The 19,735-nt window shown below is 35.7% G+C and overlaps 1 protein-coding gene and 1 pseudogene across 1 annotated transcript; one reads left to right on the top strand and one right to left on the bottom strand.

The window, feature by feature from the left end:
* Nucleotides 1–278: 278 nt before the first annotated feature.
* On the bottom strand, nucleotides 279–2,763 carry LOC142625834 (uncharacterized). The gene is made up of 4 exons (XM_075799564.1): nucleotides 2,594–2,763; nucleotides 2,236–2,437; nucleotides 728–1,325; nucleotides 279–637 (listed from the first exon to the last, which is right to left on the bottom strand). Exons 1-4 carry the CDS (start codon nucleotides 2,761–2,763, stop codon nucleotides 279–281), a joined length of 1,329 nt encoding a protein of 442 aa, XP_075655679.1.
* An 11,508-nt stretch (nucleotides 2,764–14,271) lies between these two features.
* LOC142622444 (putative laccase-9) lies at nucleotides 14,272–19,347 on the top strand (annotated as a pseudogene).
* The last annotated feature ends 388 nt before the right edge of the window (nucleotides 19,348–19,735 follow it).

Raw genomic sequence — 19,735 nt, 5'->3', positions numbered from 1 at the left:
ATTGGACTTAAATTTAATTGAGTTGGCATTCTTTAACTTCATCATGGCCCTTGTAAAATTAAAGTTCATTAGCTTTCTTTTTTGCACAAATCCACTTATTTAATTCCATTCTCCTACAAAAGACAAATTCACGCAATAAGATTCAATTAAGCACAAAATTTATTATTCACCATTATTCCAAAACCAAATATAAAATGCATGAATTACCACAAAATAAAAATGATAATGCTTTCTAACAATGATATAAATATGCAAAATTAAGCTATTATCAATGCACATCATTCCCCATGCTCATTCCGGATCACAACACCCACCCTCGCCTTATGAGAGTCCCCAAAGACATCACCATCAAAGTTAACCTTTACTACATTAGGGGGAGGAGGCTGCCATTGGGTCGGGTTGGAGTGGCTTTGGCCAGCTAGCCTTGGCTTCCTCTGCTGAAACTCAACTAGTAGGGATAGGGCTGATTTGAATATTTTGTGAACAGGGGTGCTTGTCTCCTTACACCGGAGTTTGTTTCTGCGCTGCCATATTGCCCAGGCAACCATGGCGAAATTTGCCAGCTCTCCAGTCTTGGCTTGAACGAAGCTAACTAGGTCCCACATGGTGTCTATCCTGGGAAAATTCACCCTTAACACTGCAAAAGGAGCTTCCCAAACTGAGTGGATACATTCACAGCCCCACACAACATGAAACTCATCCTCTTCTCCCTTCTAACACTGCTTACAGATTGTATTATTCATAATCTTTCTTTTATGAAGCCCCACTTTTGTTGGTAAAGCATTTGAGCAAGCCCGCCAAAGGAAGACCTTAATCTTATTTGGCACTTTTGTATGCCAAATGTGCTTCCAAAAGAGTTTTACGCCCTCATCCGTAGACCTCGATGGCCCACCATTTGTCTTGGCTTCACACAGTATTTGATACTCGGATTTCATAGAGTAGAGCCCAATTTTGCATTTTGGCCAAGACACACAATCCTCCTGATTTGTGACATAATTGGGAATCCCTTTAATCCGTTGGGCTTTAAAAGGAAGGAAGATGGAGTCCACCAATTGAGTGTTCCAGCCAGCAACATTCGGGTTCAACAACCTGCTCATTGTCCACTCAACTAAGATGGTATTTGGAGGCGAAATAACCTTGGTTGGTTCCTCTCCAGGCAGCCATCTGTCCTCAAATATCTTTATTTGTTTTCCATCTCCTACCCTCCACAACAATCCCGATTTGACAAGATTCTTTGCTTTTACAATGCTTTGCCAAGCATAGGACCCCACAGAAGGTTTGGCATCCAAAACCGAGCCATTTGGAAAGTACTTGGCATGAAAAACCTTATAAAACAAAGATGTGTGGTTGGTTAGTAATCTCCACAAGTGTTTTGCTAACATAGCCTCATTGAACTTCACCAAGTCCTTGAAACCTATTCCCTCCAAAACCTTTGGTTTACACAAGGTCTCCCAATTCTTCCAATGGATTTTACGTTGATCTCCTTGTTGCCCCACTAAAACTTCCTAATCAAGCTCTTAATATCTTGTATGAGCCCCGTTGGGAGTTTGAAGCAACTCATTGCAAAAGTGGGAATTGCTTAGGTCACAGCCTTAAGCAAAACTTTCTTACCCGCCTGAGATAGGAGCCTTTCCTTCCACCCTTGGAGTTTATCCACACTCTTTCTTTAATGTAATTGAGGCTCTCTTTCTTTCTTCACCCTACCATGGCTGGCAAGCCAAGGTATTTCTCATACTCCCTAACCTCACTCACTCCCATAAAGTCCACCAACTCCACCATTCGTTCCTCCATAATAGCCTTGCTAAAAAATACAGATGTTTTTTCTCTATTCAGATTTTGCCCCGATGCTAGCTCATACAATTATAGAATATGGAGGATTGCTTCCAAATCTCCCTTTGTTGCTCAGCAAAAGAGCAGGGTGTCATCGACAAAGAATAAGTGGCTGATTTTTGGCCCATCTCGACACAAGGAAAAGCCTCTAATTGCCCCGGAGTTAGCTGCATACTGTAGTTGTTGATTCAGAGCTTCGGAACATACCAAGAAGAGATATGGAGATAAATGATCGCCCTGTCTAATCCCCCTTTTCGGCCATATTTCCCCTTTCAGCACCCCATTAACCAATACTTGATAAGAGGCTAAACCTATGTAAGACATAATCAAGTCCACCCACCGACTACAAAAACCCATTTTTCACATAATTTGCTCCAAGAATCACCACTCAACTCTATCATACACCTTACTCATATCTAGCTTAAGAGCCAAGAACCCTCTATTTTTTGACTTCTGATTTTTCATATGGTGAAGTGTCTCAAAGGCTACAAGGATGTTATCCGAAATAGCCTTGTCAGATTGGAAGGCACTCTGAGAATCTGAAATAATAAGGGGTAGTAGACCATTCATTCTGTCTGTAACAACCTTGGACATAAGCTTATAAATACTGTTACATGGAGAAATAGGGCAAAATTCAGAGACTTTTGAAGGGCTTTTTACCTTTAGGATAAGGTTGATGAACGTACGGTTGATGGACGGGGGAATAACGCCTGTAGATAAACAACTCAGCACTGCCTTAGTCACATCATCCCCAACCGTCTACCAATAATGCTGAAAGAACAAAGGTGGAAGACCATCCGGCCCCGGTGCTTTCAAAGGTTCTATTTGATTCAAAGCCACAACCACTTCTTCTCTTGTGAAATCAGCCAAAAGCTCTCCATTCATCTCATCACTGATTGAGCAGGGAATTTCATCAACAATATCATCAACCATGGTCAGGTTTGAAGAGGTGAAGAGTTGTTAGTAGTAGTCCACCAAGATACTAGATATGTCCTCTTCATCATTATACAACTACCCATTTGCATCTTCCAAACTATTAATCCAATTCCTCTTAAACCTATGAGAGGCTCGGCTATGGAAATATCTCGTGTTGTTATCCCCTTCTTGCAACCACAAAGAGTGAGACCATTGCTTCCACATTTGTTCCTCCCTCACTAGTAGTGTGGAGATTTCCTTTTTCAGCCTTAACACCCGTGCAATGTTTCCTCCTCTAATTGCTTCAGCTTCGGCCAGCCTAAGTAAGTTCTTCTTCTCCCTTAATTTTCGAGTCACATTCCCAAAAGCTACCTTGCTCCATCATTTCAAATTCCTACGGCACCTATTTACTTTTCCTTCCAATCTACTTATGGCACTACCCTGAAAATCATATGTCCATGCATTTTCCATCACTTCCCTACAACCCCTATCCTCCATCCACATTTGTTCAACCCTTCACGGTTTGTTACTCTTTTTTGGTATGCCTGCTAGGTAGATCATGATAGGCTTGTGATCCGAGGTGCCATACTTTAGGTGGACCACCTTAGATGCAGGGAACATATCCATCCACTCCACCGAACCCATTGCTCTATCCAACCTTTCCCACACCATATGGCCTTCCCTGTGCCCATCACACCATGTAAACTTGTTACCATTGAACCCGAGATCTTGAAACTTACATTCATCTAAGACATCTCTAAAATCTTCCATCTACTTACTTGGCCTCAACCTTCCTTCGAATTTTTCATGGGTCCTAGCTATCTCATTAAAGTCACCAGCACAAAGCCAAGGCAATGCGTATTTTACATTCAGTCTCCTTAATGTGGCCCAAGAGATATAGTGATTCCTTGTATCGAGTTCGCCATAAAAACCAGTGAACCGCCATTCATCCTCCTTTCCTTTATTTATAATAGCATTAATACAGTTTGAGGAGTAAGTATCAACTGAACAATCTACCTCTTTTTTCCACATAACAGCCACCCCCCCACCTCTGCCCTCCCTTGAGAATTCCAGCAAACCTTCAAACTTGAGCTTATCCCGAATGAAAATCAGCCTAGCCTTATCAAGCCATGTTTGGCCTAAGAACACGACTGAGGAAACTTGAGCCCAAATAATGTCTCTAAGCTCTTGCTCTGCCTAGGGGTTCTCAAGCCCCCGACAGTTCTAACATAAGATATTCATTGTTGTTGGCAGAGCTGTTTCGCAGCCTCCACCATTGTTGGAAGAGAATCATGATCATAGAAGGAAACCGCTCTCTTTTTGCTTGGTAACCCACTATCACCCTCCTCACTAGTTCTCTTCGCCCTTAACAGAGCCGAGGGGCTCATAAGTTCATCAGTGCTAACCCTAATAATTTTCTTTCTTCTTGTTTTACCTTCCATCGTGGCTGTTTTGTCAAGTCTACCCAATATGTTTGTAATGTCTCCTAAAATAGTTTGAGTGACTAGGACACTTACCAGGTCATTAGCATTTACACGTGGCTGTCCACTTAGCTCCCTGCCCGAAAAGCTCCCAAGGTGTTGCCCAAAACTGCACTCGTTTCCTTCCTCCCTCTTCTGGTCCGATCCTAACTTGTTTGGATACTCACAACTACATGTTCCCCCAATATTGTAACCATATCATTGTCTAGTTTTTGCATTTCGTCCGTATTAAACTTTTTCAATTCCCTGTCAATCTCCTCGATCCACTCCTCAAAGTCTTTCTTGGATTCCAGGCTTTCTTGCACTCTGCCCATCATGGCCACAGTCTCGGTAACTAAACACGCCACCCTGCCCTGTCCTTCATCCCGAGTAGCCTCACCTACCTCAGATTGTGACTACACCACCACCACTGGAGACTTCTTAGGGTCCAACATTGCCACCAGGATCAGAATTGACCCCATTTTGACCACCGGTTGCCTCTCTTTTTTCTGTGCCTCGTAGTACCTCGGTACTTTGATCACCAGGCTTCTTCCTTTGGCAAATGGTGGAGCACAAATCTAGGGTCCATAAGTTTGCTCTTCCTTCTTTAACTGACCTTCACTTTCTATCCACATTTCGCAATCTCTGTCTCCATGGCTTAAGCACCCACACCAATAGCACAGGTTAAGTAATCTTTCATATTTGAAAGAAACCCAGCCTTGTTCCCCTTGGGAAGAAAAACGTCTCCCCCTGCACAGTGGTGTGTTTATATCTATGAGAACCCTGACCCTCATAAAGCTCCCTCCATCCATCTCATTTGCGTCATTCCTGCTGCAAACCAAGCCCACTACCTCACACAAACCTTCCGCAACCTTACGATTCATAAATCTCACTGGTACCTTACTAAATTTTAAAGCCTTGACATGCATCTCTCTGTCGTACCATTGAAGCACCACTAGGTGTTTATCAAAGCTCCATGGCGCGTTGCTAAGGATTTCTTTGCTTCTTCCTTATCGTCAAACACAAACAAAAGAACACGGTCTCCTGCTCTTCTCACCTTAAAGCCCTTCACTGACCGCCATAAAGGGCTAAAAGTTCTAATAACTACCTCAATACTCAAAGCCCTCTTTGTGAAGAATTTTGCAGCCAAGATAAACTTAGTTGATGAGTTCTATTTAGGGAGTTCAAGTTTTGCATCTTCCCTATCGTTCAGTGAGAGTTTCTGCCAGTTCCCTGTCAAGTTGTCCATTTCTAAGAAAGCGTAACAGCCTCCAAGTAACTATGGTTACCTGAGATACAAGGAAATCCTCACCCAAGTAACAGTAGTTCTACTGACTAAGGAAGCTTCTCTGTTGTTGTAGAGAGAAACTTACTTTAGCTACAGAGAAACTTAAATTAATAAATAGGGAAGTCCATTAAATAGCAGTATCTATACTATTATTTAAGGGGTTTCCCCTGTTTGGATTGATTTTTTTTTTTTGTTCCAAAATACCCCTACACCCCTAGATTTAAGTAGAGACAAAACTAAAGGATAGTTTGGTAAAAATACACGTCTAACTTGCACTAAAACATTGCCTATAAGATAGAAACACTCTTCCACTACCCCACTTCTTCAAAATAACTATACGTTTATTTTTAAAAATATATATAAAAATAAGTTAAACTACCCACGTTGCTGCTGTTTTTTTCCTTTAAAAAAACTCTCAATGCTTATCCAAAAACAAAACTAAATATCAAAAAAAAAAAAAACTAAATAGATATATATATTATAAATAGATACATCTTTAACTCCCACTAAAATGTTACCTACAAAACAGGACCACTCTCCTGAAAGTTTTCAAATTGCTCTTTTATTTTTGTTTTTTGTAAAGGTTAATAATTTGCATCCATTATAATTTGCATCACACCCCTAGATTTTTTTGTGATTGAAAAATATAGTAATTTTAGATTATAATGAATTCAAATTATTAACTTTTACAAAAAAAAAAAAAAAAAAAGAACCTCTGAGTACACACATGAGCACGTAGTCAGAAGCCAGTAGATATATAGTAAATATACAAAAACTTTTATCTATATGTGCATTCCACATTCAACGAAACAAAAGAAGAAAGTACTAAAACTCAGGCATCAATGGCATTGAAAAAAACAGTAGTAATCTAACAAGTTTATACCATTGTCCACTTGGGTCTCTACACCACAAACATATCAATAATAAGAAAAAGTAGAGGTACTCCCAAGCCCCTCCTCCTCCATTGTCCACTTGGGCCTCTAGATTGTTCAACTGGGTCTCCTTTGTCTTGCTAACCATCTTAAAAAATCTACTACAAATGATTTTCCAAAAAAAAAAAAAAAACCAAAGCTCTGCTCTGTGTCTCTTTCTCTACGTGGTTTGGTTTTAAGAAATAGTATTTGCTATGGCTTTTCTGATCTATTAAGACTCCCTTATGTTATATACTTATATATGTTGAAGTTGACTTTGGTTTTGCTTCCAAAAAAAGTATTGGTATTGGCCAAAATCCATTCAACTTGATAGATATGATAAATTTTAACTTATTTTCAATTTTTTGCACAATCAATTTTCATTGTATACTAAAGTTAAGGTACCAATCAAATTTTAACTTGATAGATATGATAAATCCATCAGGTTAAGGTACCAATCAATTTTCAATTTTTTTTTATACTTATTTTCATTGTATACTAAAGTTATATGAAAATTTTGTACTAATAGATAAAACTATTGACAAAATTACTTGATAACTTGAGGTACAATTCTAAAGCATAAATATTTTCACGGCTCAATCTACAACTAACATTGAGTAGCATGAAGACCTTTTTGGATATACACTACTGTAAGTTTTTTTAAGATTTTTTCCTCTCTCCCCGTGTGTGTGTGTTAAAAATACTTAGTGTTCTAAAAAAAAAAATTCAGTAGCATGAGATGCATTATATAAACTATTTACTCTTTTTTTTAATCTAGCATGTTATACTTTATTTTTTAACCTTTACGTTATCTTTGTAGGTAAACTAACTTTATTTATACTTTACACGCAATAGATGTACCTTTAAAGGTTGGTAACATGATATGTTTCACATCTAGTTTTTGTTTTGCAGTTCTTGGGGTGATGATAAGCTTAATGAACAACTTTGGATTATATAACCTTTAAGTATTTATGTATTATTAATGTGGACTATATAAATTTAAGATTTTATGTATTATTTATTATTTATTTTTGAGTGTTTTGGTTTATTTGTTCTCTTATTTATATTGGAAAAAAGAGAAAGATATTGGGTTATATAGATTAACCCTTGTTAATTAATTCAATTACTCAAGTTGATTAATTGGGTCAAATTACATACAAATAGTATGCAGGTACAAACAAATCATCAAATAATTTGGAATGCAATGGAAATTAAATTTGATACGGTGATTTGTTGACTAATGAGAAAAACCTTCAAAGCAAAAACCCCATAGAGTGATTCTGAAGTCACCCCTCCTAAAAATCCAGTATTCAAGAATCAAGTAGTTACAAGTATAAGAAATCTTATTACTATTAAGGGTGCGTTTGTTTCGACAGTAAAGCAATTCCGGAAAATGTTTTCAAGAAAAGAAAATATTTTCCGGAAAGGAAAATATTTTTAGGTGTTTGGTGGCATTTTAAAAAATACTTTGGAAAATATTTTCAGGTGTTTGGTTGTGATCTTGAAAATATTATAGAAAATACATTTTTTACTTGATGCTCACATTTTCTCAACTTCCAATCAAATATTTATCATCATTTCTCAGTAAAATCACAAAAGAAACAAAACCCAAAAAAAAAAATCCTAAAATCCGAGAGAGAAGCGGCGCGATCGCGAAGGAGGAGGCGCGATCAAGGATCGCGAAGGCAGCGCGATCAAGGATCCTGGGGTGCGACGGCGCAATCGCGAAGGCTGGGGTGCGTCGGCGCGATCGCGAGGGCTGGGGTGCGTCGGCGCGATCGCGATGCTGGGGTGCGCTATCGCGATCGGTGCTGGGGTGCGACTGCGCAAGATCGCAGTGCCATGGTGCAACGGCGCGATCTCGCGGTGGGTGTGGCGGTGCTCGTCGGACGGGGGTGAAGATCGGACCAGCTTGAGGCTGCATTTGTTGCTTGACTGGAGCTGTGTTTCTGGAGCTTGACTTGAGGCAGCGAGAACGCGAGGGGAAAATGAGGGCTGAATTCAATTGAAGGTAAAATAAAAGTGGAAAAGGATTTCCGGGTCAGACGCTGTTTTTTACAGTCAACTGATTGCTATTTTCCATTTGACCAAATTTTCAGCCCCTGCCAAACATCCGAAAACGCATAAAATCATTTCCTGAAACCGTTTACCGTCGAAACAAACGCAGCCTAAGTCTATCCCAAAATACCAACTTACAGTTGAATATTTGCTTCAATTCCTAATTGAACTTGATTTTGTAGAAGACTTCTTCAATCCACAAGTCTTCAATCTATGACTAACAGCTTTGCTCAAATCTCAATACATGACTAACTTCACAGCAACCCTTTGATTATTCTAGTTAATTTGCAGTAACTTCACATAAAAACACCAATAGGATCTTCAATTGTTGGTTCTAGAGACTTTGCTTGGTACAAAATTCAAAGGCGCACAAGAATTACAACAAGATCTCTTACTTCTGTATTCTGAAATCATAGGTTTAGAAGATGGAGGCTAGTGTTTCAATAAGAAAACCTTATGAATAATTCAAGGGTTAGGTTCCTTTCTCTACCATCTTATTTAAATAGGAGCTTAATGAGCCTTTTAAATGGGATCTCCTATTCCTATTAGATTTACACAAACTCATAAACAAATAGCCAATTAAAATAAAAACATTGCAAGCTATATTCTGAAATTTTTCAACTCGATAGATTGAGACAGGTGTCAAAGTTCATTAAATCTCAATAGATTGAAAGTGTCGAGTTAGGTATCTGGACCTGCAAATTCAGCTTTTACTACTTGTTTCCTTGTGGAGTCTTCATGTCTTCAATGCTACCACTTGTTTCCTTGTGAAGTCTTCATGTCTTCAATGCTACCACTTGTAAAATCTTCTTAAAATACTTCATAATATTCTTAGATCCACTTAGAAATACCCAAATACAAGTACGTTTTGTCATAGGATATTCCAACTACATAAAATATGACCCTAACAAAAGATTTTTTTTTTTTTCATTTGAGAAAACTATAAGTTATACCGGGTTTGCCCAACCTTGAAAGATTAAGTTAGGGTTATAGGTTTTGTAAACCCCTTTAGAACAATCCAATTTTTACTTGAACTCAATCGGTTCGAACTCAAACCCAAGTGACCCAATCCTTTTGCTATATCTACTTGTGACAATCAATGCTTGAAAGTTCCAACATTAATTGAGAAATCCCAATTTAGTAAATACTACATAGTGATTTTTTTATTAATAATAGTGATTTATTAAGGGCACAAATTGAAAGGATTTAAAAAATTTTAAAAATTATTGGCTTCACCACCGCACACCCTTGGTGCGATGGTCACTCCACAAGTATAAGTGCTTGTGGAGTGTGGGGGGCAAGGGTCAAGGTTCAAGTTTCCAAGAGGGAGCTTCATACACATATACACTTAAATTCGGCTAGAGTAGAATTCTATCTTGTATATAAAATAAAATAAAAAATTATTGGCTTCAATTGAAAATTTTAAAATATTAATTGAAAATAGCCTTAAATAATTGACGAATTATGTAATTTACCCAAATTTTAAACAAGCATACCAATTTCTTAAGAAGAGTATAGCTACTTTAAATGGCCAAATCACATTATACCTGTACAATAGTACCAAGAGTAGCAAAGAGTTGCGTGTTGTGTGTGAAACTTTTGCAAGAAAGCATAAGTGTCTCATCATATGAAAATAATGATATAAGAGAATTAAGAACATTCACACACAATCATAATAGTTTAATGGGTACTATCACCTTTGAGGTACATCATATAACTCCTACATCTCCTAGAAACATGTTGCAACCATATATAAAAGCATTTTGATTTTTTTTGTTTTCCATGTTCTTTGCATATTATTCTTGTAAGCATAAAAAGGCATATCATGCATGGGCATATAAAAAATAAAAGAAATACCAAATTATGTTAGCCAAACATCTTTTTCTTGTTGTGCAAGTGCTACACCTTTCTAAGCACAGCTTTTATGAATTGCACACCGATGTTCTATGCTTGACGAGTTTTAGTGGTGAGATGATTATTTATGCAATTCTTTTAGGATTTTTTAGTCCTTCCCGTAAAAACAAAAATGATAAGAATATGAATAATAAAAGATTAATCAAATCATACAAATCATATAATAAGCCACAAAGCTCACATTGCTTAGTTGTGCATAAAGATGCTCATCTAAGCTACAAGAGATACAAAGTTGAGAAACTTTGTTTCAAAGGTCATCAAAGGTACACAAGTAGCAATATACACAAAACATAAACTGTTTTTGTATTTTTTAAAAAAAAAAATCATTTTCTTTTTTGAAAGAAATAAAAGAATTGAAAAAAATATAAATGCAAAAATGAATAAATGTCAAACAATGCAATGCATGAAAGCATGATTCCAAAAATAAATAAGAAATCAAGTATGAAAGTCCTACTTTAGATAGAAAGGATTAAGGTAGAGGACAAATGAAAAGACAATTACGTCTTAGAATCCTTCATCACCCACACATCACGAGTCTTTGACCGTGAAGATGAAAAGGCACATGTCCTAGTATGACTACTAAAGGATATAGAGGAATTAGAATTCCCCTGAAATTGAGTTAAAAAGCTCAAAACTTTTAATAAATCGCCAAGAATAGGTACAGGGCCTTTAGACAAATGATGAAACCAATTAGACACTCGCTTACACTACAACAAAATGTATTTTTAGTAACGAATTTTAGTGAGGAAATTTTTGTCACAAAAAGGTACCATATAGTGACGAAATTTATATTTCGTCACTATTTATAAAAAAATTAATAACATTTAGCGAAGAAAATTAGATTTCGTCGCTATATGTTGCGTTGAACTAAAGGCGCCAAACTAAATTCATCTACAACATAGCTAAAAGTTTAAGGTTTTTGTGACGAAACCCATTTCGTTGCTGAATGTGACAAATAGTGACGAAAATAAGTCGTCACTAAAAATAGGAACATAAAATTAGATGGGAGTATTAGCGACGAATCAGAATTTTCGTCGCTAAAGGTAGCCTATAGTGACAACATACAAGTCGTCACTAAAAGTTAGCTACTAAAACACTTCAGCCCCCTTTTCTTTTTCACTTTTCCCACTTTATTTTCCCTCCCTCACCCGATTCTCTCTTTCCCTCACTCTATCCCTCACAGCCGCTTCACCCCAGCTCGCCGTCGCCGCCGATCGAGCTTGCTGTGCCGCCAATCGAGCTTGCCGTGCCACCGATTGAGCTTTACCGTTCACGACGCTTCAACTCGCCGGCCGTTCGCGACGCTTCATCCTTCGCACCATCGGGCGACGCTTCAATTTTTCGCACCCATCCGAAGACCCTTCTCCTTTCACCCAGCCGACGACCCTTCACCTCCCACCCAACCGGCAACCCTTCGCCTCCCACCCCCAACCGGCAACCCTTTGTGTAATGGGTTTTTTTTTCTTTCTTTTGAGTTAATTTTTTTTGTTAATTTTTGTTTAATGATTCTAGTTCCTTTGGGTATTTTTGTTTAATGCTTGACGTTAATTTTTTTGTTTAATGATTCTAGTTCCTTTGGGTATTTTTTTGTTTGATACAGTAATGGGTATATGCATTTTTGTTTAGTTTGGGTATTTGATATTTACTGTGTAATGGTTGTGAAGAAAGTTCCTTATATATGTACTTATCAGTTGTTGTAATTCTTTTAGATTTCTATGGTTCTTATTGTTTGGATGATTCTACTTTTGGATCTCACTCTTTTGGTTTGGTTTCCACATCAAAAAAGTGCTGAAAATGTGTTTTTCTTGAGCAAACTTTGTGTCTTCAACTTGGTCTTCAATTACAACTTTAAGATACATCAAAACTCAATTAAAAAAACACATAATTTGGCGTGATTGATAATACTAAAACACATGACCCTAACAGAGGTTTCAATGTTTTTTTTTTAATTTTATTATTTGTTACTTAGTGAGCGTTTGGATAGGAATTATCTGCGTCTGACGTTTTGAGTTTTGCGTTTCTCTCTTTTTCTTTTTCTTTTTTGACACACGTTTCAGAAGACAAATTTCACTGTTCATTTATTGTTCATGAACAGTAGCCGTAATATTTGACTTTTCAGCCCCTTTTCAGCACATCAGTGGGTCCCGTGCACTGTTCATGAGACCCACAAACTTCACTTTTCAGCAACTTTTTCATTAAAAACGGGTCCAGCACTATTCACACATTTAAAAATTATTTTGTTACAATATTTTTTAGTTTTCACCTATATCCAAACGGATTTGTCAAAATTAAGTTAAATAAAGTACTATCATACTTAAAAATAGGGACAATAATTTTAAAAATTATACACACAAAATTAGAGCTAAATAAGAAATTGAAAAGAAGAATGTAAGAGCATCTCCAACAGCTTTTCCAAATTTTTGTACTGTTTGGAAAATGAACAGTGACTTTTACCTTTTAGCTACCCACTTTTTCATATACACTTTCCAACAGATTCTCTATTTCATTATCTATCTCATTTAAATATTATTTCTTCATTCATTTTTTTATCTTCTTTTTTTATCATCATTTATTCTTTCTATATTCATTCCCAACAATTATATTTTTCAATAAAAAAGTGTTTTATTCACAACATTTTTTGCAATAATTTTACAACAAATTTTATGTGAAAAATTGTTACCAGTTCTAATTTGAACGCATCACTGAAATTATTTTTTTACTTGCCAATATTAACTAATTACAATCTATTACTTAAAATTTATTGTGAAAATATTGTGGTGACATTTCTCAATTAGGATTTTTTATTTTTTTATATTATTTCTTCTTTCTCTCAATTCATTTCATCCATACGTTTTTTTTTCCTTGTTTTTCTCCTCCACACACTCTTTCCTATCTCTATCCGCCCCCCACCCCACCTCTTTTATTTTCTTTCTCCCTCGTTCAAGAACTTTCCAGCTCCTTTCTCTTTTTTCTCTCCAGCGCTCTGCCTTTTTTTTTTTTTTTTATAATTTTAACTTGATTCCAGAACATTCGTCCCCAACGCAGTCAGATGGGGCATCTTCGTCCCAAAGTAGTTGGCCCAACCTGGAGCCGTCGCTCATCTTCGTCCCTAATGCAGTCCAGATGGGTTTTGTCTTCTGTCTTTTTCTTTTTTATTGTTATGATTTGATTAATTTTAAAATTGTGTTTTTGAGTTTGTATTCTGATTATGCTTGAGTTTAGAGGTTTTTGAGAGAAAGATTGTTGTGTTTGTAGCCGTTGTGTTTGTAGCTGTGAGAGGAGAGAGAAAGAATTTTTTTTATTGAGATGTATGAATTTTTTAAGCATAAAAATTCATTTGAAGTTGCTACAGTGCTTCTCTGTATCTAGAGAAGCACTGTAGCAACTTCAAAAAAAATTTGGAAAAGTTTTGTGTTTAGAGAAGCTGTTGGAGGGTGAACAGTAGCATTTTTTGGACTAAAAATAGAGATACTGAACCTGTTGGAGATGCTCTAAAGGCAAATGGACTACTAAGCACAAAGTACATATATGTCTTTTGCTATATATGACTCCTTAGTGTAAATGTTTCGTAAACATAACTCATTTCACGTTTTAGATGTACACATCAATAAAAAATAAACACAAAAAGTGTAAATCAAGAATGTTACACATACAAAATACGCTCAAATAAATATAAAAGAATATTTTGCCCTTTTGTTAACTCTCGTCAGCAGTTAGTAACAGTGAAAAAAAGACACCCCCACCTAACCTACAACCAAAGTTCAAATTTCAAGCTGTTTAAAACCATCGTAACAAGAATTCAACATAACTCAGACATTTAGACGTACTCAACCTAACTATCCAAGTAAAAATAATGTACACATAAGTTCAACCTTCATATATAACTAGCTCTCAAAGACAACATAGCCAATAGCCTTGCAGAAATTAGTACAAGCGGTCCTTAAACAGTACAGGGGTGGCGCTCCAGAACTGAGATTATGGGTTTGCCTTCAGGGTTCGTCGAGCTTCTGCTTCTCTATGGGATATTTTTCCTTGGCTTGGCTCAAGCTAAAGTCCATTACCATGACTTTATTGTAAGTACCTCTCTTTTGGTTTCTGGTTTTTGTTTCCGGACGTTGGTAATATAGAATGAGAAATTGTTATTGCACGTAAAGCACACATGCTACTCCAAAACATGATTTTAATTTTAAATTTGAAATTGTGAAACCAAGACTTGAAAAAATGATTTCATAATTTAATTGAAATCATATTTTGAACTCACGATTTTAGATAACACAGGGCACACACACCATACATACTAGTGTGTAATTATATATTGAATACTATGAGAGTAAATAAATGCATATGTATTCTATTTTCTCATGTAATATTGCTATACGCTCTTCCGGCCTTCAATATTTGAAATAAAAATCAAATCCAAAAAAAATATTTGAAATAAATTTATTTGTTCAAATTGTGTAGTTGACGGAGACCAACTTTACAAGGCTGTGTAGCAGTAAGAGCATGTTGGTTGTAAATGAAAGTCTTCCGGGCCCTGTGATCCGTGTAACAAAAGGGGATACTGTGTATGTAAATGTACATAATCAAGGATACTATGGTGTTACTATTCATTGGTAAAGACTCTCTCTCTCTCCCTCCCTCCCTCACAAAATATTTGTACAACTTTAACATTGTTTTAATACCTTTTCTTTTCTTTTTTTAGTTTAATGGTTGAGATCAAAAATATTTATACCATTTTAACCCTTAATGTGTGCCATTAACCATTCATTTTGAGAAATTTTTTATGAAAAATTGAAAAAAGCTGTCAAAATAGTTAATAATTTTTTCGGTTTTCCATAAAAAAATTTCTAAAATGATTTACTTATGTATACTCTAAGGGCACACGTTAGTAAATCTCTTTTAATATTAAATTTTACTAATGTATGCCTTAAAGGCATACACTAATAAACCAATTTTGAAAAAAGTTTATAGAAAATCTCAAAAAAAAATTTCTAAAAATGAATTTGTTATCCAACCACTTATAACATTTATACCACTTTGTATGGCAAAATATTTGTTTTTTTCGAATTGTCAGTCTCAGCCGTACAAAAAAAATCTCCTATGCTAGTACTTCTCCATGGATTTGGTATTGAAAACGAAAGATATTCCGTTTATGCATTGTCTTATTCACATCTAGAAAGTCTTATCATTTTTTTTTTTTTTCAAGATAGTCTTATCATTGACCCTTAGGTCTACCTATATAATTCCATATACTATACTCGTTATATATATATACATCAACTGTAATTCCGTATACTATACTCGCTGGTCAATAGTCAATGGTCAGTGGAGTGTCAAGTGGCAACAGCCACAAAGCCTATAAACATTCGAACAATTAGTAAATAAATAGTACCACACACCAATCCTTCTTCGTAAATATAAAGTACATATTTATTTATGTGAGATGACCAAACGGAATAATGGAATATTATTTTGTTTTGTTCCCTCTATTTATCACCTCTATTGTAATTCATAAGGGAAAAATATTTGCTTTATTTTTGTGGTAATTTGATAGTTATTCAATAAAGGAGGGATTTGAATTATAATTCTCCAATAAAGAAAAACATGTTATACTACTAAGTTATTAGATTCTTAACAAAAATACCCTTTCATCCTTATTCAAGAGTGTGTATTAAAAAAAAAGAGAGTATGTATTAAAATTTAGGTCTATAACTATAATGTTGCTCCAATATTTGTCTTCTATATATGCTTGTTCTCTTTTACTATAGAAATAAACTAAACAATGCCAAACTGACAAATAGCAAAATAAATAAGTCTACTAGTCTATTTGGTTTATGTTGTATAAAGGACGAAAAGGAAATATTAAAAGTTATATTACAAAGAATATAGATAATTCAACAACAACAAAAATGTTACCAACTTTCTCTCGGAATCCCAATTATTTTAGATTTAAAATTTTGGCGATGTATGAATAACATTTTGAATTACTTTCTTTTATCATTTTTTTTCCTTTTCTTATTTTTTTTTATTTTTTATAATTTAATAGTTGGGGAACGAGGGATTAAAAACTTAGACATTTCCGTTTAAAACTTCAAGAAGTGTTAGTTGAGTTGCAAGGCTCTTAATTTTATTTTCCCCTTATTGTCTAAACAAACTTGAAAAAATAGAGAAAATTTTCTAGAGGTCTTCACTATAGTGGTAAACCAAAATTAAACCAACAAATGAAATTATTGAAAGATATTATAAAAATATCTAAAGAAATTATGTTTTCTATAGGCATGGAGTGCATCAACCAAGAAACCCATGGTCAGATGGTCCAGAGTACATTACACAGTGTCCAATAGAACCGGGATCAAACTTCACTTATGAAATCATATTTTCAGATGAGGAAGGAACCCTTTGGTGGCATGCTCATAGTGACTGGACTCGAGCTGGTGTGCACGGTGCTATTGTCGTTTTGCCAAATAAAGAGACCGGTTTTCCATTTCCTGAGCCCGATGGAGAAGAAATTCTCGTGTTAGGTATTCAAAATAGTCTAAACGTTCTTAATGCTCTTAGAATTGTTCAAACTTAAGAATTTCTAAACGCAAACGTTTGTTGTTCTCATATGCTTAAACTATTAGTACTTTTTGACAAATAAACTCCATTAAACCGCTTATTCAACGCCATTTAATTTAACCTTATATGATGCTATTATAAACAGGTAAATATATTTAAAACCTCTTATATGATTGCTAACTATGGTGCAATGACAACATGGTCAAATTTTTTGTCTTTCTCCATCCTGTCCTAGCCATTTAGGTATTCGGATTGTTTGCTAATTACCTTGATGAATTAGCACGCATAAAGATATAAATATGTAATCCTATTCGTACAACGTCTAATATCATGCATTCACTTCTTCTCTTGTACTTGCAGGATCTTGGTATGTGGGTGATGTAAATGAAGAAGTTGCCGAAGACCTCGAAAATGGTGCTGATACTCCTCGATCTGATTCTTACACTATCAATGGCCAACCAGGAGATTTTTGTGAGTGCTCTAAAGGTACGTGGATACACACGCTGAATGAGGAAAGATGCACAAAATCTCAAACTATTGAATGTAACTCCTAAACGCTACACGCTACACACTACTTAATATACACACTCCAACTTAAATTTGAAAACATGATTTCAATCATAATTGTGAAATTCATGTTATCATAATTTCACAATTATAACTGAAAACATGATTTAAATTATGTGTCCAATACAAACATTGTGTAACTATTGCCACTCATTCCTAAATACAATCAATATTCTTGTGATGCAGAGGGCACTTACCGCTGGCAAGTAGATTATGGCAAGACCTATCTTCTTCGTTTAGTCAATGCTGCCATGAATGCAGAACTCTATTTTGCAATTGCTCAACATAACCTCACCGTTGTGGGACTGGATGGATCATACGTTAAACCTGTAATTACTGGATTTGTGATGATATCTCCAGGACAAACAATGGATATGTTGGTCACAGCAAACCAGCCTCTTGGTCACTATTATATGGCTGCTAGACAATATGATAGTGCTAGGTACGATGTTACAGACTATGATAAAACAAATACCACAGCAATTCTTGAATATAGAGGCAACTACACTCCCTCAGCAGATCCAATATTTCCGAGCACCCTTCCAACCTATGAAGACTTCGTTCCAGCATTGAGCTTCACGAGTCGTCTTAGGAGCTTAGCGAACCACGACCACCCGGTTAATGTCCCAAAAAACATTACTACCAGAATGTACATAACAGCTTCCATGAACACTATTACCTTTGACTATGAGGGAACTACTAAAAGTGGTCTTGCTTCAAGCTTAAACAATGTCAGTTGGATTAACCCCTCCACTGATGTTCTACTAGCCTATTACAGGTATTGCAATTTCTGGTACATTTGCTATCAAATTACAAACTAAAATAACTTCTGGCTAAATTGTTGTGTGAGCTAAACTAGTTAACCCAGTAGACACTATGTCTATGTAGTTGAAATGACATTATGCCAAAATCTTTTACAACAGGAACATGAGTGGGATTTACACCCAAGATTTTCCAGAGTATCCGCCGGTTCTTTTCAACTTCACTGCAGATGAGGTACCCGATTATACCACGACAACAATTCAAGGGACCAAGGTGAAGATATTTGATTATAATGAAGAGGTGGAGATAGTGTTCCAGGGTACTAATGTTTTTGATGCATCAGAAGATCATCCAATGCACTTGCATGGATACACCTTCTATGTGGTTGGCTCAGGTTATGGGAACTTTGATAATGTGACTGACCCAGAAGGCTACAATTTGGTTGATCCGCCTAAGATGAATACAGTTTCACTGCCTAAGAAAGGATGGGCTGCCCTTAGATTCAAAGCAAGTAATCCTGGTATGTCACATACTTTTTATTCCGTGGAGTTAACCATTTGTGATTTCTTTTACACACTAGAAGCTTGCATTTTCTTATCTTTTATTTTGTATGCTAACTTTGATTCATAAATGGATAAATTCTTGCAGGGGTATGGCTATGGCACTGTCATTTGGATCGACATCTAAGCTGGGGTATGGACACTGTCTTTATAGTGAAAAATGGTGGCACCCCCGAGACGAGTATCCGCAAACCCCCTCCTAACATGCCTCCATGTTCGAGTTCTGCAATTAGGCTCCAAAGGCTTGACAACTCGGGTGAAAAAATAAATTAGAGACCATTAATTAGTTGGACATCTACTGCATAAAGTATATGTTACGTTTTCGAACCGAAGGAGATTGAAGCCTGGAATAAAATACCTTTAGGATTTTTTTTCCCTGTTTTTTTACGGTGAAAAAATACTTTAGTTATTGACTATCCCTGAATACTTTTTGTTTTTGGGTTTATAAAATGACACTCTGTTTCTTTGGTCTTCTAAAAGAGCATAACTTCTAAATGAATTATTGAGAAACCTTAAGTCCTCCACTAGATGTTTTGCACTGAAATTTTTTTAGTTTGTCCCTACCATATTATAATTTGAACATTTTATGGGAATACATTGACCAAAATAATAGAAATTTACATATATTGCACTTGGTGTCTATTTAACTCCTAATAGTTTCATTCATAACTTGAGCATTGGCTCTTAAAAAATTAAAAAACTAGATCACTCGTGTTAGAAATATCTCAATAGATAAATACAATATTATGAATAAACTTTTTTTTGTAGAGTTTTTTTTTTTTTGTATAATTACATTAAATATCACTTAGTATTTGAATGAATAGTTTTTAATTTTTCAAATTTGTCTCAAAAATTATATATTCACATAAATTTGTGTAAGTGCGTATATCATATATAAATTCCCCCCTCCCC

The sequence above is a fragment of the Castanea sativa genome, chromosome 1 (genome assembly GCF_040712315.1).
Source record: "Castanea sativa cultivar Marrone di Chiusa Pesio chromosome 1, ASM4071231v1".
Lineage (NCBI taxonomy): Eukaryota > Viridiplantae > Streptophyta > Magnoliopsida > Fagales > Fagaceae > Castanea > Castanea sativa.
Note: the sequence above shows the minus strand (reverse complement) of the source record. Positions and strands in the feature narration are given on the sequence as shown.